This window comes from Melanotaenia boesemani, chromosome 1, assembly GCF_017639745.1.
Source record: "Melanotaenia boesemani isolate fMelBoe1 chromosome 1, fMelBoe1.pri, whole genome shotgun sequence".
NCBI classification, from domain to species: Eukaryota; Metazoa; Chordata; class Actinopteri; order Atheriniformes; family Melanotaeniidae; genus Melanotaenia; species Melanotaenia boesemani.
Window position 1 is genome coordinate 27,352,330 of NC_055682.1, and position 22,713 is coordinate 27,375,042.

A 22,713-nucleotide genomic window follows, 5' to 3' on the forward strand; every position below is an offset into this window, starting at 1 on the left:
TCTTACAGCCTACACCTACCCAAGATCTTCAGGTGAGATGGACCCTCCATCCTCTTCCACATTTTACATTTTTAAACCCGTTGTTGTGTGTGATGGCAGGTTGGTGAAGTTAGGAGGGTTCTTTGACTCTTAATGAAAACTATTTTTGCTGCAACACAGATTTGTGAGGACAGAGTCTGCAGAGTTGGCTTTATTATTGTATTGCTGGGTAACAAAAATACACTGTGTGACAGCATCTGCAAGCAGGTCTTTGAGTTTTAACTTTCATAAAGGAGTGGCTGTGATGAGGACAACATAAAACTGGTTTTAGTGGAGCTTTAGGCTATGTCCACATGGCACCGAAGCCAGTTCAGGTGTAAAAACGATGTGAAAATGGTGGCAAAAACTAGTAAAAAGGCTTCAACATCCCAACGACACCGCTGTGGTATATACTACAGGCTGTGGGGGGTGGTAAAGAGTAACACGCCAACGCTAAAGCAAAACAACCCATGCGCAGATAAAGGCTCATTGCGTGTTGCAGGAAGTTCACATTGGAAGCAGAGAAGAGAACATAGCTGAGGATTCACTGCGAAGCAAAAGAGAAACATTTCTTTGGACTAATGAATAAGCTGAGCTTCTTCTTCAAAAAATGCTTGACTACAAAGCATAAAAAACTTGAGGAAGGGTGGATTGGGAATCCCCGCATGTTCATCATATTGACGTCATATCCTCGAGTTGTGCGGCTTCGCTATATGCACAGTACCACAGACGGTAGAGGACTCAAACCTATCCACTTTGGTACCTATCTTCAGACAGGTTTCATGGAGGCTAATCCCTGGCTTCGTGGGGGTGGTTTGCTGAAATACTTTTGCGGTTTTGCTGTAATCCGGTGTCGTGGGCACGGCCCCTTAATTACTTTAAGGCTTTGATTTAAAAGAATAATTAAAACATTTTTCCATCTCACATAAGGTTGCACACCACTCCTTCTTCTCTATCAGTTGCTCTTTTGCACTTATCAGTCTTCCTGACTTTCATCCTCTTCTTGCCATCCCACTCTTTTTCCCAGTCAGATGCATCTTGTCTATTTTCTTCATTAAGAGACACGCTGCATTTTCCTGGCAGGAGTGGCAGTTGGTTCTGCCAGGGTGAGGCAATTAAAACAACAGCAGATTGGAACAGACTGCGAGAACAACAGTGTAAATTGAAAGGAGCGCATGTAGTGGAGAAGGGTGTGAATAGTAATAGATTAGCTCCCTGAAACAAAGAAGAACACACAAGCCATCCTCATGGGGAGTTCAGCAGACTGTTTGTGTGTGTGTGTGTTTGTGTCCGAGATGCTCTCACAGAAGCTGTCAGCTTGGATGGTTTTAGATGGCTGTTGTTATACTCTCTTGTTTAGTGAGTCTCTGATAATGGCATAGCCCTCCAGATGGGCTAATGAAAGTGACAACACTGTGGAGAGAAGCCCCTTTATCTTGCTTAACAAGAGACATCAACATTAAGAATGACAAAACACATTTTTTTCTCTGTTCTTAATGATGTACACTGAAAGGAAAAAAAAACCAAAAAACAAAAACATAAATGGGTAGATATAAAAAGGATTCCAAAGATCCTGGCAGAAATTGTGTCCAGTAAATAGATTAACAACCGTCAGCAATTATACAGCATACCAGAAAGTGTCACCTGCCAGTTGAAGTATTCAGAGGGGGAAAAAAAAGTTGACTTTTGCTTGTTACTTTATGACATTTTCCCAAACTAGATGGATAAGGCTCAGTGGTTGTGTTAATTCTGTCCAAGACAAATAAAGGCTCCCCTAGACTTGGCAACAACAATTGTGTAAGTTTATTGCATGTCACGCTGCAAGATGGGGGTAATAAAATCCTGGTCTCAATCTGTGTCACACTGTGTGAGCTCAATTAGAGGCATGTCAGATTGTGCGATGACTGTGTGGTGAACCATAGCACTCAGATGTTAATAAAAAATAGTGTGTGACAGCAGAGGCACATCATCCACGTGTCATTCATCTGCACTCCTGTCTTAGAAAACAGTTCATTCTTTGTATCATTTTATCTACACTAGTGTTTATTTATTTATTTGTTTATTTTGCATCTTTTGTTAATCAGGTTGGTTGATTTTTCCCCACTGGTGGAAGTAGAACTGATGATATGAAAATATTCACCTTATTTCAGACACTGTATGCTGGAGGCAATCATTACTTTCCAAATGGCATTACAGTCACATTTACATTAATAACAATAGATTTTATAGCATTGTCTAACAATCCAAAATTGCAATCAAAATGCAATATTTGATTAAATAGTTTCAGTGGCACCTTTTGAAAGTCACAATATTTCTTGATCTGTGTTTTATGGTGGCTGGGAAGTATAAAACAATATTAAATCAAGTGAAAGACTTTTACATTTTTGTGATACACATTTACATCCACTGCAACACATTGTCACGATGCCTTTTTTTCTTAATAGAAACCATATTTACATTTACAAAATGTACAATGCCAAAACACTTTTACCAAACAACTAAACAACTGGTGCTAAACAACTTTACATTCCAAAAAAAAAAGAACTGGACAAAACATGAAACTTTTTTACAATCTTTGATGCAAACTTACATGTGCAACTGCAAAACATTTTACAAAGTTTTTGAATACACTGCTGAAACACTTTTACCAACAACAAAACAATTTTACATTTACATGAAACACATTTACAAGTTTACCAAAACACATTTACAAAGACAGGTGTTTCACCAAATCTGTCATCCATCAGAATCTGTTACAGTGCTGTCTTCTTCCGAGTGTACATTTCTCTGCTTGTACATCTTCAGGTAGATTTATACTCACGTGACGTCTGCATCACCGTCATAGGCGCTACGTAGATCCGCAGAGGCCCCACGCTCACCTCTTCCAGATGTCACATGAACTTATGCAGACGGTTACGTGGAGGTACTCCCTTGTGATTGGTCAGTTTGGAATCACGTGTTGCTGGATATCTGGATCTTCTCGCTGAATTTGTGTGGTAACCACCGTTTTTAATCAAATTGATGAGAGGCTGATCAAATTATTTCTTTGTTTTCTTCCACAAACTAATAAAGACGCTGAACCGTACTGGATGCCATTGTTGTTTTAAAACAGAAAATACCTACTGAAGCGAACCATCAAATAAACTCAGACCTGGTGAGTTTACTGGCCGATACCACCACTGCTGCCACCTTCAGATTAGGAGGAGAAACTGCAACACGACACCAAAACTACGCATACCCCCTACATTCGAGTGCGGGGCCGCACTCACCAGAGTCAGCAGGTATAAATCCACCTTTAGAAAACAAGCAGTCTTGAAAACACTTTTATTGAAAACACATTTCTGATAGCTATCAGAATATTTGACTTTACTGTACCTGTATTATAATGAACTCAGATTTCAGTAAAAGTGTTTTCAAGACTTTGCTTGTCTTTTAAGATGTACGTCCAGAGGGCTCCCTACAGTCACAGATTCTGATGGGTCACAGATTTTGGTGAAACACCCATCTTTGTAATTGTGTTTCCTAAACTTGTAAAAGTGTTTCAGTAAAAGTGTTTCATGTCCATGTAAAGTTGCTCTGTTGTTGATAAGTGTTTCAGCAATGTATTCAGAAGGTTGTAAAAATGTTTTGCAGGTGCACATCGCATCAAAGATTGTAAAAGTGTTTCACGTTTTGTACAATTGCTTTTTCTGGAATGTAAAGTTGTTTAGTCCTTGGTAAAAGTGTCTCGCCATTGTACTTTTGTTTTGTAAGTGTACATATGGTTTCTATGATGTAAATGTGCATCGTGACAATGTAAAATTGTTGCATTGGATGTAATATTGTTTTGCACTTCCCGGCCATCGTAGTGTTTCTCAGTCCCGGCCCATTCCAACTCCAGGACAGCTGATTCAGATTAATTGAACTGCTCATCAAGTTCTCTGCAAGTCTGCTAATGAGCCCTTTATTTCAGTCAGGTGTGTTAAAATACAAAAACATCTAAAACAGGGATCAGGATTGAGAAACACTGCACTATGTAACTATAGAGTATCTGGCAGGTTGACCATAACAGCTTCTTAAATTTTTGGTGTGATTATACTTTATTTTCTTCTGGTTATACTGTTGTACAGATGAAGTTCAAAAACCAAAGAAACGGAAAAGAAAACCCATAAATAAATAAAGCAAACATGTAGTTCAAAATATGGTCTAGCAGTGTCCTCTATCTTCAGGCTAAATATCATGTTTTAATTGAAATCTTGTGTCAAACAGATGTCTTGTTTTCGAGAGTCTGACCCAGTAATAGATGTCTTCATAATTTTCTGCATATAGGAGTCGTACATCAAAATATGCATAAAATGAGGACTCCACTTTAAAGTTTAGTAATATATACCCTGCCTCCTACACTGTGTCTGTCATTTTGTCAGTAATTACTAGGATGTCTGATCTGAAATGCATATTGCAGAGGTTATTTAAGACATTTGTTTGCATTTATTTCCTGGGAAAGTAAGAGATAGTAAAAAAAGGCTTTTACATGCAGTTTGATGGATAAATTGGATAAATGTGTTTTTCCATGTTGTTTTATTTGGACATTTATAATTTTATATTTATGGATTTTTTCTTCACATATACACACATTCTAGACCAAGTATGTGGTTTTGAGGATGGACAGATCTGTGGTTTCTCTCAAGACCGGAGTGATGTCTTTGACTGGACGAGACAGAATAACCTGACACAGAATCCAAAGCGATCTGCCAATACCGGCCCAGAAACCGACCGCAGTGGAACAAAGGAGGGTAAGGAAACTAAGAACAGGTTCCAAAAGTCTCACCAAAGAAACATCATGTCCAACTATCTATTTACAGTACAAGTATAGATGAGATGTTACTGTGGAATTTTATTTTAAAATCCATGAGTTTCTTACCAATTTCACACAATAATTGGAGCTTAATTATGATATCCAAATCAGCTTTCATCGAAAGAACAGCATGTAAAATAAAAGTTCAAAAGCAATTTTACTCTTTGCTCATAAATGTTCAGCTTTCTGTCTTTAGTGCTACATTACACAGGATCTCATTTGACTGAGAATTGGGAATTGCCATCACACACTAATTAGTCTGTTAGTATGTGGAGTAAAGAGGTGTCTGTATAAATGAACAAGATAATGAGACTCAAAAATATATCTTTGGTACTTTGTCTGCTTTGCTAGCAGATGTACATAAGATGAAAATAGTCAACACCTTGGTACACAATCTGGAATTCCCTCCAATGTACATAGGTCAAATACCCAATAACTATTTACCATGATAATATTTGATTGGTTTTAGAAGTATTTCCTATTGTTTTGTTCATTTTTAATTGTGTGATCTTACATTCTGTTGTTTTAAATATAGATAAAATGTTTTTTGTTTCAGTTTATTCAGAATAAAATCTAAGTTCTAGTTTTATGTTTTCTGGTTGGTTGCAGGGTACTACATGTACATCGAAGCATCACGACCACGTGCTCCAGGGGACAAAGCACGTCTTCTGTCTCCACTTTTCAATATGTCTTCTGTGAAAGGCCCCAGGGGTTCTGCCCGAGTGCCGTACTGTGTCTCCTTCTACTACCACATGAAGGGCAAACACATTGGTGAGTGGTGATGCCCACACACACCGTACACTCATACATGTACTTGCAGTGCTGTCGTCTTGCATGTGAAAACATAGGAAGATACACAACAGTGCATATTGATATAAAGAAAGGACAGACTCAATTTTATCAGGATTTTTCTGTCAGAAGCTGACCTCTGTGGATAACCCTTGTGTGTAGGGCTCTGTCTGAGACAATGATGTAGGCTGTATGTATGTAAGTAAGAGAGGTGTGGGATGTGTGTCAGCATGTTAGAAATGGTCTGTTGTATGTTTGTGCTTGTGCCTCAGTGTCTGCATTTGTGTGTGTTTGTAGGTGGTTGAAGGGGGCAAGGGGTGTGTGATTTATGGCAGGGGCAAGATACAATCAGTCATTTGGCGAAGCTGTTCATCATAATATGCACTGTCATACAGATAGAATGCATACATCTTGGAGCAGCACACCTGCACACACATTCATGCACAAACTGAAAACAAATATACCCACACACAGGTGTGGATTCCCATTCTTTCAAAGAAAACACAATTAACATACAGTAAAACCGTAAACATGCATGAAGGCAAACCTACATTTACGATATGTCTTTATGTGTCAAGTGCCCTAGCAAATATGCTTCAGTGTAAGTATTTGTGCATGGATTAGAAGGAACAGTGTTTGAGTATGTGGCAAGAGACATTATTAGGTATTACATATAAATACTGAAATGATTTTAAAAAAGTTACAGAACAATAAATTAAATGTAGACAAAAAAATCTTGATATGACAATTACAAATTATACATGTCTCAGTTTGTATATTCAGGGTTGTTAAATATATGGTTTGGCTGCAACTTGTCAGAGGATTACATTGGACTTTTTGGTATGTTTTAGCAGCTGATTTGCCTTCTTTGTAGCTTGTGCCTCATCAGGAAGAAGAATCTGTTGCACTCTCCAGGTGCACATGACTCAGTATTATTTACTGGTGACACATGACCACTTTATTTATAGACATTATTTAGATATGTTTATATTTTCCCTTTATTTTCTTTGCTAAATTAACTTAATATATAAATAGTAATAAACCAACTTAATATATAAATAGATATAAACCAATAATACTTAGGAATCTCATAATTTTACTTCAATTTACCTTTAATTCCTTTATTTCTCTCTTGATAATTTATCCTGCACATAACCTGCCCATCCTGAAAATCAATGTATCCCCTCAAAATGAGAACCACCTTTGTTACTCTATCATCCATTATAAAATAAAATTTGCTTTGCTTTCTAGTGTTTTTAGTGGAAGAAAATGAGTAACACAGTCCAAAAGTCAAACAGGTCATCTGTGGGGAAAAAATGATAATGGCACAAAGAACACATACAAAACACAGATAGTAGGGAGGATGCAGATTAAATACATTACATTAATAAGGCACATGGGGGGGGGGGGGGGGGGGGGGGGGGGGGGGAGCATAGGGCAGAACAGTCACTATAGCGTATGGGCAAGAAAAGGAAAAAAGGCAGAAAATAAATAAACTAGGGACACATGAAGGACATGTTTCTCAAATTTTCTTCCCTCAGTTTTCAGTGTTGTCTTCCCAGTCTGTTACCATGTCTGATGCTTTGGCTTACCCTGGCAGAGCTAATACTCCTGCCAAGGAGCCGTAGGGTGACGTAATGAGGATAACACAGAGGAGGTCAGAGAAAGAAGAGATGAGATGAGAGGAGTGAGGTGTGGTGAGGGTCGACCAGGTTTTGATAAAACAAGAAAAAAAAACATGGTTAATGATGAGTCTGAGACCAAAGGAAGGGTAGGAAAAAGACTGACTGAGAACCAATAAAGGATTCAGAGAGTAGCTATCAACTTGCTAGTGTTAGTAAGAAGAGGATGGTGAAGTACTGCATGTGGTTTTCATGTACTTGACTGTGTAGTTAAAGGATTTTATATGTCATAGATGTTAGCAAACTGACAAAATGCAGCTTTGAAATGTTGCTCTTTTGTCACATACGTGTAGCTTAGCTCTTCTGCAGTCCTCAGGGTTTGAGGATATCAAGCAGGAAGGAGTATCTTTTGACGATTTAGTAAAACAAGGAAAGGCAGCCTAATGCTCCATGTCTAGTCTGGATTTTGTAGGGGTGGGACAGTGCTGCAAATAAAGCCCTCCCCAGGTGATGTGTTTAGCTTTTCAACTTAATATGTTTCTCTTTGGGCTCCCTGACAGCAACAATAAACAGCATTTAATTAGTTTTGCTTGCCACAGGGTAGTATTTTAAATTAGCTGGGGTTTTCACAGTGTTGCTGATATTCCTATTTGAAATCACCGAATTATTTTATTTTAGAGTGACAAAGTGGAGAGTACAGCCTTTAAATACTGTATCCTTTATATTTGTTTGGATTACAATTTTATACTGGGAAACATCAATAGCTTTTTTTCTTTGACTGGTTCCAGGTGTATGGAAGACAAATATCAGCAGAAGTAACAGAAGTCACAATTCTCAGTTTGATTATACTTGAGCAAATAGTTTTGGTTTGAGGAAAACCAGCAGCAGACATAAACAGCATATGAGCATTCTTCAGACTGTAGCGTTATATCACATGGAGAAATGAAAAGCTACATGAACATGTGTTTGATTGCCCAAAAGAAGCATGTACCATTGGGCTTTTGTGTGTAGTTTCAACTTGAAAGGAGTGATATTCTAGGAGCGCATTGCATCTTTGATCTCCCTCAAGAATGTCAAAATAGAGACAAAACAGTGATTAAATTGATCTCCAAAATTTTCACCAGAAAAGAAAAGATGTTGGATTCATTTTATTCAAATGTAAGAAATGCATACAGCTACTGAAATGCCCTCTGATAACTAGATCTGGATGCCATCAGTGCCACGACAGATTACATCAACTTTTGTGTAGAGAATGTCATCACAGCAAGAACAGTGAATAACCGGAATAAGCAAGGCAAGACATTTAAGGACCCATTACACTTTGATTAATGGAATGTAGGGCTGGGTGATTAAAAAATCTAATCAAATTTTACATTCATAACAATTTATTTTGATTAAAATCTGGATTTTTTTCCTCTTTTATTTGCACCTCAAATGCTCTCCTTGAGCTTCCATAGTTTGCAGCAGACTCAGCCCTCCCTCTGCACCAGAACAGTGTTTGTCTGAAGGACTAACGGATATACAGCAAAGTGAGCTGTTGCTCACACCTGGAATTTAGCTGTTTTATATAACTGCAGTGACAAATGTTGCTCTCTTTAAGATGCAGATGACAACTTCAGCCCACAAACACTAATTAGGAGATGACCAACATCAGGGGATTTATTTCTGCAGTGGATCCTGTATGATAAAGATCCAAATGGAAAGAGATCACAGATGCAGTTGCGTTGCATATCTCTATGCAAGATACAAAGCCGTTTATATATGGAAAAGTGTTGACGTTATTTACTTCTTTGCTGTCGTTCATTGGTATAAAAAAATAAATAAAACACATTTTGCATGCCAAACTTTTAAGTTTAATTTTGTTTTTAATAAGTTTAATGTTTTTAAGAAAGAAAAGGGAAAAAAATGGATTTGGTTTGAAAAAATTTGAGACTTTATTTTTAGGCCATATCGCCCAGCCCTAACGGAATGGTTATCATAATTCAGCAAGCCTATATGTAGACAAATCAGGCAGCATGGTGAGGATAATGTTCTGTGATTTCTAAGTGCTTTTAACACGTGTGAAGCTACATAAAATTCTGTTGGATACCTCCACAACCACCCCGATCTATGACCACCTCATAGTCCACAGTTTGTGAGACTCAAAAGGTTGTGTGTCTGTGAATGTGGTCAGCAACACAGGAGCACCACAAAGGACTGTAATCTCAACATTTCTCTTGACACTGTACACTCCAGACTTCCAGTATCTACAAAAATACTCTGTTGGTTGTATCAGGACAAGAAGCTGAGGAAACTGGTCCATCAATTTGTTGACTAGTATAGATTCAATCACCTCATCTTGAACACAAACAAAGCAACACAGATGACTGTGGATTTTAGGAGAGTGAGCAAAGCACTCTTTCTACTTTGGGAGAAGAAGTGGAGGTGGTGGAGGACTACATATACCTGTGAGTTCAGCTGGGCAACAGAAAAGACTGAAAATTCAACACTGAGACCATCTAAAAGAAGGGACAAAGCAGATTATTTCTCGTTGAAGCTAAGATCCTCCAATATCTGCACCAGTGTGTTGCATACTTTCTCAAAGTTTGTTGTGTAAACAGCCATGCAGCCATTTGCCAGGGCAGCAGCATCAGAGAGACTTCAAGAAACTAAAGAAAGTGATTAAAAAAGGTCTGGCTCTGTGCCAGGGATAATGTTGTAATCATAATTCTTCATACCTTCTACACAAACAGTGAGCAGTGTGTTTATTTGGAGGCTCCTTCAGGTCCACTCCAATCCAGACAGGTGGTGATTTTTTTTAAGGAGGTAATTAGAATTTATTGCCTAATTCTTTGAGTTTAAAACTCAGAAACTGTGTTTCTGAATCATTTTGACACTGACATTCATTATCTTTTATTCACATTCCTGGTTTCATCATTGCCCTGCAGCATCCCGATGCTGAGAAACCCCACTAAGGTAATAAAAGGTGAACCAGAATGGGCCCCTGAGCAAGGCTCTTAAAACCCCTTAGGCACTGAAATATGCCAGCCCATTGCATTCTAGTACATCTACTACAGATGGGTAAAATGCAGAGACTAATTTACCAATAAGGATTAATGAAGAAAAATTGTGATTATTATTATTACTTTAGGATAAAATGATAAAAAAAAAGGAAAAAGGAGAGAAAGTGACAGAGCAAGAGATAAGTCAACATTGGATTGACTTTTACTGGCTGGAGAGAGCTCAGAAAAGAGACAGGTTGCAAGATGGATGCCGTTATAGCCTTCGTTAGGGGGTACAAAAGTTAAAAGCTTTGCCAAAGTTCAGAAGTGTTGCATCAATCTCTTTAATGATATCACATCCATTCTTTTTCTTGGGACTCTTGATTAATGCTAAAAAATATTTACCTGTTCATCACACTATACACTTGTTTTGTTTTACTCACACAGTCACAACATTCACTCGTGTTATAGTTCAATGTTTAGTTGTTTTTAGTTTAAGAATGTACTCTGTCATGTTTGGTGTTTTGTCATTGCAGTAATTCAAATTCCCTGAGATTTGTTTAGTCAAAATGCTGTTGGGGGTAAAATAAAAGTGTCCCTTATAAAATAATAAATTAATTTATTCTCTATTGCTTATACTAATGCAGGATTACGTTTAGTTGTCAAAAGAAAATACGTTATTGATTTAAAGTGCATGTATAAGACTGTCTCATGGTTGTCTTCTCTCCTTATTATTGTACAAACTGGTTGCACTGATAGAGCTCTGTTTTTCTGACACTTACCAATGCACTCTGCCATACCTCAGTCCAATCAATTGACTTATGCTTTTTTCTCTGTGTGTGGGGGTGTGTAGCTGTGTGTGAATGAATGTGAGTAGGAGTGATGATAAAAGGGGGGCAAAGAGGGAAAGGGTGATAAGAGGGCAAAGAAACAATGAAGCTAGAATATGATGGTGGTAGACTGAGGGTGTGGGTTGAGCATGTGGAAGTGGACAGCAGAAAAAATGTCTTTGTTTATCTTCATTCTAATTCTACAGTACCACCCATGTGCTTTGAAAAACTATGTGACAATATTAGTTTTTTGTTTTTACCCACAAATACTCTAGTCTTTTAACCTTCAAAGGGCATTATACAAACAGCAGATATCCATATTAAGCTAGAAGCACTCAGAGAGCGCAGACCTCTACCAATCCATTTTAATTTTTTGTTTATTTATTTTTTTATTTATTTATTCATTTATTTATTTGATTGTGGGCATTAGTTTTTGAGTTAGAAACTCTAATGGCAAAATTATACCTATCGCCCCATGGGCAGGCACAAACCTAAGTCCTATGTCACAACCCGGTGGTCACATGACCATGAACAGCTTACCGGTAAAAACAAACCGCACATTATAACAGCATCCTTGTTGAAGTGTGCAACTTGTTTTCATATATTTTATATTCTCCATCAGTTTTTGAAAGAAAATGTCCCATAATGTCATGAATTATATTGATACCTTCAGTGTCAAGGCTAGAAGAAGATATGAGGCGAAGCTAGGACTAAACAAATACCCTAGTGTCCATCGGGCTTCACATTTTGAAGGAGCTGCTAACAAGAAACATTGAGAATTTCACAAAAATTTTACATTTGTTTATTGTTACTGTAATCAGCCATTTCATTTCAGGACTCCAAGACCTACCATCAGCATTGACAAACTTGATAGCCGCTAGCCAGTTAACACATTTTTCTGGGCTTATGTGTCTTTTCACGTAGTTTAAAGAACAACAATGTTTATGTCAGCACACCAAACACAACTGTTTGGCATATTTAAAGGAAACTCTACAAAATCTATTGATGTTGACACTAAAAATCCAGTGGTGTTATGCTTTAGCAACCTTTTGTTTTCACAGACAAATGACCAGATATGAGAAAATCCATATGTTTGTGCCTGCCCTGCGCCTGTAAAGAAGATTTTTAAAAATTTCCTGGATGCAGGTGGTAATCTGGATCACTCCCAAAATTTAATTACTTGTTCCTTATTCTGTTGTTAACATTTCCTGAAAGTTTAATCTAAATCTATCCATTGCTTATTTAGTTATGTTGCTGACAGACAGACAGAAAAACCATTGACACCCAGGTGAACGTAACAGTCTCTCTGTAAAAAGAATAGTTGGAGATTTGGATGATTTAAAAGTAAAAGAGCAAGCAAATAACACAATATTTTACTCTATGTTACTCCCTGAACACGATCATGCTATGTTTAGTTTAACTTCTTGTCTGAAAACAAGAGGTAAAACCTCAGCTGGTTTCATCTATCAGCATTTCTGCTGTTCACTTAATAATTCATATCAAATCCAAAGAAAGAAAAATATTACATATGTTTTGTTTTTTTTGTTTGTTTGTTTTTTTTATTTATTTATTTATTTTTTTCAGGGGAATGTATTGGGCTATTTTTTTTTTTTTTTTTTTTGTTTTTAACAGCTACCATGTCCTTCTAAAGGTCAATGCAAAGTCCATCTAGGCAGCTCTCACCACCCATGTGGAACCTTCTTAGTAAATCTTCAAAAGGCAATTTTTGTTGATTACCAAGATAATATACCTCACTATTTAAATGCAACATTAACAATAAGTGTAATTTCAATGGTCACTATCGAATAAAAAATCTTGTCTATAACATACCTCATTAGATCTAAGGTTAACAAGCAGTTTTTTTTTCATAATTTACCTCTGCCATGTAAGCGTATTGTTAGAATATATAAATAAATAGCTCTATTTAGATTCCAGTCGTAGAACCATAATAAAATACATTATAAGGTGGTCTTTAGGCAATGCACATCAGGTTGAGAATGGTACCCCTCTTCACGCGTACTCAAAGCAGTGTCTCTCTAATCTGTTGACCATCCTGCCACCTCACAATTAAAAATATAGTGAAGTTTAACTATTATCTTTTGTCAGTGTAAGATAATTGGCTTCTGTGGGTAAAGAGTGGGATATGCATCTCCCGTATCTCCTGTTCCTGAGGTATAACTTAATTTTAAGAGGCATGTTCATCCTTGATTATGTCTCTACAACAGCTTGTTGCTTAGTGATGACAAGTGTGTTGCCAGTCTTTATGCTGAGCTGAAGTAATCAGTTCCAAAACATCTTCCTAGTGACCTTTTGGTAGCAATCAGACATTGTGTTTAAATGTGACATTTATAGTTTATAGCGATTGCTATCTACCTTCCTTTGTGCAACATGAAGGCATTCAAAACATGTTGGTTAAATTCTGAGTTTATGTTTTCAACAGTGTCTTAGCCCTGGTTGCACCTTTGTAACAGTGCAGGTTTATCCTAACAAGCTTGATACTTTCAGTGTTTGCATAACATTAGCTTACAGATACACATGCACACCACAGAATGATTAATTTCCATATGCAAGCATATGTCAACATACTGCATGTGCTCCCACACAAATTAGAGCACTTTGTGCACAATGCCCCCTGCTTGTGTATTTGTTTAAGAGACTGGTGGTTGGTTAATGTTCCAATTAGAACCTGGCTGGAGATCGTTAAGAAGATGAATGATTCTCTCACATCTTAGAGGACTGAGAGATAGCGACAAGAGAAAGGGAGCTTATTCGAGCCCCCTCTCACAAAGTGCCTTTCTGTATGTCATGATAGAGTGAGATCTGAACTGTTCACAAACTCAAGAAACAAAGTTAACAAATAGATTCTAGAAATGTTCCTTTCATGGACTATTTTTCTGCAGCCTCTCTCCATCCCATCTATACTGTCTGGCTTCAAGGCTGTAGTAGTGTGAGTTAAATAGTCTACTACTTATGCTGTAATTGTGGAGTGTCACATATCATTTGGAGGCTTCACAGAAAAAAATTCCACCCAAAAGTTGTCTTTTTACCCTGTATAACCTTCACTCTATTACATACAGTATACAGTGCAATGTGTCCACAATCTGCTTACATTAAAGAGAGAAAAAAAGATTAAAAGAAAAAGAAAATCACAATATATGTTCTGTTGTGTGGAGTTTGGCCCTTCTTTGTAGTGTGACGGTGAAATAGCAACTAGATATTTGGTAATGCTTGGAGAGAGAATTTATGGCAAACACAGTCTGAACAGTCAGAACAGAGCGTGCACTTTGTTGTGCTATTAAGGCAAAGGCTACAATCAATTACCTTCCCCTTCTCTTGTGACTGCAAACAATCCATTACATTTTTGTTTGTATGGTGGGATCTATTATCAGTTGGCCACTTATTTTAGTTGGTAATGAGGTGGATTCCCATGATTGTTAGACCAATTACAATACACCCACTGACAGTTCCTAGTTAACTGTATGCTTTTGTGTGAGTTTGTGTTCTGTGTATGTGGCTGGTTAAATACATGTGTGCAATATTTTCACAGGGACGCTCAACGTTCTTCTCAGAGTGAGAAGCATTGCTCCTGTGGACACCTTGGTGTGGACAAAGTCTGGTCATCAGGGCCCAAACTGGAATAAAGCATCCTTTGACATCAGTCCCAGTGGACCTTTTCAGGTAAGAGCTTTGATGGTTATTTTTCTCTCCCATGGAAAAAATTACACAAACAATCCTGCAATAGGTAAAGTGAAAAAGCTGCACTCTGGCATAAACCTTTTGAAATTTACAGAGGAAAAAAACAACACATGCAGCAGACCACAGGATGTCACCTACATTCTTGTGTTTCTTAAAGACAGAAAGAAGTAAGGACACTAAGTAGCTGAGATGTGTTGCGTGCAATCCAAAACTTAACAGATGACTTGAAGTCATATGTTAAACCAAACACTCTGTACTTTAACACACATTTTGAGGAATTCAGCCTCTAAAGGCAATTCAGCCACTGGTAATTGCCCCTAAGATTTGATCACAGGCCAGCATTGTCAGTACTGTTTTGGCTTGAACTAGGAAGAAAGAGGAAAAAAAAAAAATACACTCCCTTTTACTTGTCATCTCTCTTCAACATTCCCCCTATTGCAGCCATTTCTTCTCTGCTGTACCTTTCCCAGAAGACAGACTTCTACTCCAGTCCAGAATGAACATGAGGATTTTATACACGGGCTTCATGGAAACAAGGGATTTCTACAAAGGACTGAGCTATTCATTCTGCCTTGAATCTAATGAATCTTTGACAATAGAATCTCTGCAGTCATATTTAAAGCTCAAAAAAGCCAGAAAAAGCTACTGACTTCAGATTCTACTACCCAGATGTTACTCTCATAATCACCTCTTCCTTATAAACAATGGACTATAAACATATCACATCCCCAAAATCTATTTTCCTCAGTGGAGGTAAAATTTCAACAGATACTAGGGGAAAAATACATGTTTTAACAGTGATTTGGTGTAAAGTGTAAAGAAAGAACCTAAGCTCCTGTTGGCAAGTATTATTCCTGTTAATGCCCCTGCCAGCACATAGGTCACTGCAGCTGGACACTCTCAGAATAAAGGCATTTTGTGAGTTTACCCGGTGGACACAATAGAGTCTATTCTCATATCTAAAGTTGTACAAATTTGCACAAACTGTGGTTTTCATTAAAGTAATTATTGCAAAATTATGATAACTGTAAATTAAGCTTAATTAAGCTTTGAAAATGGTCTCCAATATTCATATATTAAATAAATGTGGAAATGGCATTTTGATATTTTAATACTGAGGGGAGTATTGATAAACGAGAGCCTTGGAGTCAACATTTCAAGCAAATCCACATGGTAACCAGAGGATTTCATGCTTTATGAATAAATGACTGTAGAATAGAATAGAATTATCAGCAATGTGCTAATCCCAGAAGGTTTTGCACAGATATGAAATATTTCAGTTGAGCAGACATGTAGATATACTATAATGAACTATGATTGTAAGTTAACATGTAAAAAACATGATTTGATACCCCAGACTGGTATGAACACTAATGATAAATCAGTTGCACATATCAAAGAATAATTTAGCTTAATTTATGGAGTTACTTGCAGATTACTTTTGAATCACACAAAATGAAAAACTTTTCAAAATCCTAGTCTATGTCGATTATGTTATACAAAAGATATTTTTTTATGCTATACTTCTACCTTTGTAAGTCGCACCTCTTAAGGCTCATTATTTTCCCTCTCAGTAACAGCTCAAGTCAGACTAACGGCTAGTTTAGTTAGCCATCAGTGTGACTGCATACAGGTTACAGGTGATTCCTTTTTAACTGAAGTAAAAATCTTTGCAGGTAAAGAACAGTATTACTGAACACAATTTTGATTTCCCTTTTATATTGTTCTTATCCTGCCATCTTGCTAGCTGAGCTGCACATACAGATCTGCTATATGTGAGCAATTTTCTAATGTGCTCGATACACGGGAGGCGACCAACGACAGCGACAGGCGAAACTCATCGCAGCCTTCGTGAAACTGAACACATAGGACGCGACAAACGACAGCGACGGCAGCAGTGCCGTGCATCGCCCTCTAATATCGCTTTTCTCCAAGAAATTTGATTGGTTATGATATTGGTGGGGATTTTGACATTTTCAAACTGAGTACGACAGATGGAGAGTCAAAAGATTTTGCACGAATTGATAGAAATCTTGCTGTTTGCTGTATAAAAGAAAGACAACCCTGGGTTCATCCGAGTTTACAAAATAGGAAACAGCATCGTGAAAATCATCATTTGATGGACCTCAGGGCTGATCGAGATAAATCCAGAACCTACGTTTGGACTAATTCACTCTGGTGCCAACTGCCTTTTATTCTGCTAAAATGATCTATTCTTCCATGTTCAAAGTGTTTGCAGACTGCGCTGTCTAGCCTTCCGCCGCCCGTGTGTTGAGCCCATAACAATTGAACTCAATCCACAATTTTCTTTGTATAATTTAAGCAGAAACTGAAGATAGTATGTTCTATTCGTATTGATGTTTTTATATTACAGGCACAAGCCCACCTTATTACCCATATTTAATTGCAATGTTAGTGCCACCAGTGTCTTAATGCAGCCGTGGACTCAATAGGAGTGTTGCCAACTAATTCTAATGTAATATAACTGAAGGATACAAAAAGAAAGAAAAAAAAAACAAACAAAACAAAACAAATTGTTGTAAATGAACAAAAACCCAGGTGCAGTAGCATACTTATGATGTCATTATGGCACATAGGCAATTTGCTTTGTTCTAGCTCTTTAAATCTCTTTCATTTTATAGTACCATATATTTTTTATTAATGCAAAAATCCTAATTTCATAAGAACATTCGACAAAGTCACCATCCACCTAGGTTAAAGACAACATCTGTGCAGAAATTTTAGTTATATTTTCATACTTGATTATGACTGACTAGAAAGTTAAAAATGATAATATAAGCTATTGAATATCTTGAATATCTGACAGCTGACATGCAGTGGCTATATATATATATATATATATATATATATATATATATACACACACTACCGTTCAAAAGTTTGGTGTCACTTCCCTATTGAATCCCATGGCAAAGTATATATATATATATATATATATATATATATATATATATATATATGAGCACAAGTTAGCAAGCTTGCCTACAACGTTGTACTCACCAGAAGGCCGAGTTCACACATAGTGGGCAGGTACATTCTGCTCTTACAGAGCAATATTGGTAACTCTCTTACAAAGTAACAAGTGGGGACACTTTTGTTGACAGATCTTATTAGAGGAACATGCATCTGGATCTGTGAAAACAAGCCTAAAACAAATGACAAGTTTTAATGGATATGTTCAGTCACTCATAATAAGCAGACTTGCAAATTCTAGTGTTTTTCAAGATGTAGAGAAAACTCAGGCTGTACTTTTATAATGTGATTAATAGGTAAGATCATTTTAAAAAGCTCTTTACATGACAGTGGCTAATTCTGTGTAGTCTTCATCGTTAATATCAACATTATTGCTTCAGATGTTGCCTGTATTGGCAGAATGGATACCTTCCATTAGTATTCAGACACCTTCTGGTGTGTAAAAGAACAGGTACGATAGCTATTAGATTAATGATTAATATAAACTATTTCTCATTCTTGGTCAAATTATGTTAAAGAAAAAAAAAAATAAACAGCTGAAATCTTTCTTGATCGGCTTAAAATTAAAGTTTACATTTACTGTACACATTCAGTCAATTGTGGAAGGAAATGATCTCTAAAACAAAAGTGTGTGAGTATGTGTATGTGAGCAGACTGTCTGTTTACACACCACTGAGGTCCCTTTAGCTCTTTGGCAGCTGTGCTTGCAGTAAGTTCCTCCCTCTTGGCATGTGGCAGAGTAAACCAGATGACTCAGTCCGCTTCTCTGACTGGACATGATGCTCCCCCTCACACTCATTTTCCCAGCTTTCCTTTGTTAACTCGTTGTGTGTGTGTGTTTGTGTGTATCCATGTCTACCTCAGTTAAGTATAGAACCTAATACAAAAAACACACAAACAAAAAAAAAACAAACAAAAAAACATAAATTGAGCTTAAAAAATGATCATTTCATTTTGCATGCCTCCATCCCCCTGTGGGTGTTTCTCAGTCTTTTTCTATATTCGTTTTTCTCTCTTTCTCTCTACTTATGTTTCTCCCTCGCTCAGTGCTGGGACAGTGGGAACCAGCTGGGTCGATTCTTGCTCTGGTCTGCTTCACACTCTCCTGTCTCCGAGGCTGATGACTAATAGTTCTAAAAACAACAAACTTAGGAGAGTTTTCAGCTGTTCAGCTCTTTATACCCACACCTCCACACACATTAAACTTATCTGTTCATATGATCTTTGAAAGATCATATGTTTTTGATGTTGTTGGCCTGTAGGTTTAAATGTGTGTACACATTCAAATGAATCCTATATCTTTAAACACACACACCAGTCTCCTATCCCCTGCAGCAATTAGCTATGACAGGTCAATTAACAGGTTTATTTATGAGCAGGGGATGCCAACTAGTTGTGTTGTAATGATTCCAGATACTCTGTATGTACGTGGAGAAAATTGAATTCATGATAAATGTGGGCTGAGGACCTTAGCTGACAGCTGCATTTGCTCTGTGTTGCAACTCATGTTTCTTCCACTATTAAAGGGAAAATTAAGTGTGAAGCAGAGATCATACAGTGTGTTTTAATATTTAAAAAGTAGCATATCAGTCAGTCTCTCAGACAATGTTTTAAACTGCTACAAACATTTATGCACTTCACAATAAAATTTATGTAGTGACAAAAATTTTACAAAAACTTTACAAATTAGTGTAATGTTAACTTTTTGATGCATGTAAAAACATGGAACAGTGGACCAGCTCTACACTCTCTTCAGGGTCTCGGAAGGAGCATGGGAGTTCGCTCAACCAGTCTACATGTGCTTTGTGGACTTGGAGAAGGCATTTGACCGTGTCCCTCGGGGACTCTTGTGGGAGGTACTCCGGTATGGAGTGCCCTCTTGTACGAGCTGTCCGGTCTCTGTATGACCGGTGTCAGAGCTTGGTCCGCATTGCAGGCAGTAAATCAGAATAGTTTCCGGTGAGGGTTAGACTGAACCAAGGCTGCCCTTTGTCACCATTTCTGTTCATAACTTTTATGGACAGAATTTCTAGGCACAGCCAAGGTGTTGAGGGGATCTGGTTTGGTTGCCTCAGGATTGAGTCTCTGCTCTTTGCGGGCGATGTGGTTCTGTTGGCTCAGAGTAGAGTTGCTGCTCCTCCGCATCGAGAGGAGACAGATGAGGTGGCTCGGGCATCTGGTCAGGATGCCTCCTGGACACCTCCTTGGCGAGGTGTTCCAGGCACGTCCCACCAGAAAGAGGCCCCGGGGAAGATCCAGAACACACTGGACAGTCTACATCTCTCAGCTGGCCTGAGAACGCCTCGGGATGTCCCCGGATAAGCTGGTGAATGTGGCCGGGGAGAGGGAAGTCTGGGTTTCCCTGCTTAGGCAGCTGCTCCTGCGACCCGACTCAGGATAAGTGTCAGAAAATGGATCGATGGAAGTTTGAGGAAGTTTGATGAAAACCAAAAATAAATTTCTTGTAGACAGGTTGTAAGTTAGGTTGGTGGAAGTGAAGAGAATGGTTTGGTAGAGAGGTAGAGTTGAGTGTCGTCTGCGTAGCAATGAAAAGGAATATTGTGTCTGTGAAAAATGTAGCCGACTGGAAGAATGTAGATAATGGAAAGGAAGGACCCCAGAGCCGGGGGCCCCTACAGCAGGATAAACACCAGCAGAGACAGGCAAGAGTTTGATTTATGAGATTTCAGTTGAACAAATTATGTGTGGCCAGAAAGGTAAGAAGTGAACCAAGCAATGGGGGTGTGAGTGATGCCAATAGATGACAGTCTGTAGAGGAGAGTGCTGTGAGAAATGGTGTCAAACGCTGTTGTGAGGTTGAGAAATATGAGAATGGATAGTAAACCAGAATGTGAAGCTATATAAAGGTTGTTGGAGATTGTGAGGAGTGCTTTTTTAGTACTGTGAAGGGAATGGAAACTGGATTGAAACTGCTCATAAATATTATTGGTGATAAGATGGTTATGAAGTTGAGAAGCAACAGACTTTTCAAGGACTTTGGAAATGAAGGGTGAATTGGAAATCGGGTGTATGTTATTGAAATTAGCAGGCCCCAAGCTACGTTTTTTTAAGATAGGTGTGACTGTAGCGATTTTGAGTGCAAAAGGAACAGTTCCAGAGATTAGAGAGGAATGAATGATGTTGGTGATGAGGGGTGCAAGTGAAGAGAGGCAGGTTTTATCAAGAGCTACAGGGATTACTACTGACAAGTAGAGAGTTTGGATTTGAGGATAAATCCTGAGATGGCTTGCACGGTGGGGAGGATAAAGCTGGAGAATGTGGTTATAGGGGATGAATAGGGGGCTGTGAAGCCCACTCCAGAGACTGCAACTCCCCACAAGGCCAGGTGTTGTTGAATGTCAGAGATTTGGGAGACAAAGTTGTGTTGAGAGACTGAATTAAACTAGAGTATTAAACCAAAGCAGTAAACGGATTTTGCTAAGGAAAGACTGTCCTTGTATAGCACTACTTGATTATTGTCCATTTCTTTGTGTATAGTGAGTCCAGTTTGGTTGTAGAGTTGTTCCAGTTGTCGTCCTTGGGATTTGAGCTGACGGAGAGCAGGCGTGAACCAGGGTCAAGAGCGGGTAAAAAAGATAGGATCTGTTTTCAGTGGAGCATGAGTATTCAAAAAAGTATGGAGATTGTTGTTATAGTGGGAAACCAGGTCATCAGGTGAGGAATTGGCATTTGGAAATAATGTTGATGTCAGAAGAAAAGGTGTCAATGTTAATGTCCTTAACATTACGGAAAGAGATGGTACAGGGGAGAATAATTTTGGACAGAAGGAGGTTGACATTGAAAGTAATGAGCCTATGGTCAGTTTAAGGGAGCGTATGAGATTTACAATCAATATGAGTGATACCAGAGCAGCAGACTAAATCCAAGATATGACCTTTACAGTGAGATGGGAAATTAATATATTGTTGCAGACCAAAACTTTCTAGACAGGATGAAAAGTCTTTGGGGACAGCATTACTGTTATTGTCTAAATGAATATTAAAGTCACCAAGGATAATTGCAGAGATAAGAAAAGTCTAAGAAGGTGAGAGAAGTAATTTAAAAAGTCTCTGTTGTCTTTTGGAGGATATGTAGCAATAGTTGTAAGAGAGGGTTCAGGCAACAGTAAGGCAGAATACTTAAGAGAGGAGAACACGGGAGAAGCAGGGACAGGCACGACTTTCCAACTCTTGCAGTGTAACATTGCAGGACCTCTGCCCCGGCTGCATGCACGGGGCAGGCTGATGGAAACAAATCCTGTCAGAGCTGACTTGTTTAGAGAGGCAAAATCATTAGGCTCCTGCCAAGTCAGGCACAGAAAGTCTAGCTTTCGATCCACAAGACAATCTCGTTAAACTAATCTGTTAAAACTAATCTTTTTAAAAGTGAAAAGTACAAAGGGAATTATTTCAGTGTTCTTATTGACCATAATTGACTATACTTAAAGATTAAAATACATATGTAATTTGATGCTAGCAACAAACTCTAAAAAAGTGTTTTTAGCCAGCTTTTCAGTTTTATCAGTTTCTTCATCAATGTTGACTGTTTAACTTCAGGTTTTATGACAGAAACTTTCACCATGGAGACGGTTGGTATGAGGATGATATATGAATTCTGAATTATGATCTAGAACATAGTAGAGTTGCTCTAGACCAACATATAGAAGTACATTATATGCTGCATTTACTTACCCTTGGACATGTGATGTTTACGAAAGGGAAGGTCAGGTAACACTAAATATTTGTAAGCATTGGCTCTTGCTGTTGATACAATGCAGTAAAAACAGGCAAATTTCAGGCATAATGGTGATTACCATGATTAATTTCTAAGCTGTGGTTAATCATGATTAATTCATTTGATGGCTGTATTTAATCTGATTAAAAATTTTAATAATTTGCCCACCCTAATTTTATGGTATCCCCTGCAGTTAGCAACATGAGATCTTCATA

General features: G+C 37.9%; 1 protein-coding gene across 5 annotated transcripts in view; it reads left to right on the forward strand.

Annotated features, from left to right (window-relative positions):
• LOC121640410 (MAM domain-containing glycosylphosphatidylinositol anchor protein 1) overlaps positions 1-22,713 on the forward strand; it is a 322,158-nt gene that overhangs the window by 170,289 nt on the left and 129,156 nt on the right. For all 5 annotated transcript variants that reach the window (XM_041986155.1, XM_041986145.1, XM_041986128.1 and 2 more), the window contains 4 exons: positions 9-32; positions 4,638-4,790; positions 5,462-5,623; positions 14,622-14,752. In XM_041986155.1, coding sequence (XP_041842089.1) covers positions 9-32; positions 4,638-4,790; positions 5,462-5,623; positions 14,622-14,752 — 470 coding nt within the window. The remainder of the gene's footprint in view (positions 1-8; positions 33-4,637; positions 4,791-5,461; positions 5,624-14,621; positions 14,753-22,713) is intronic.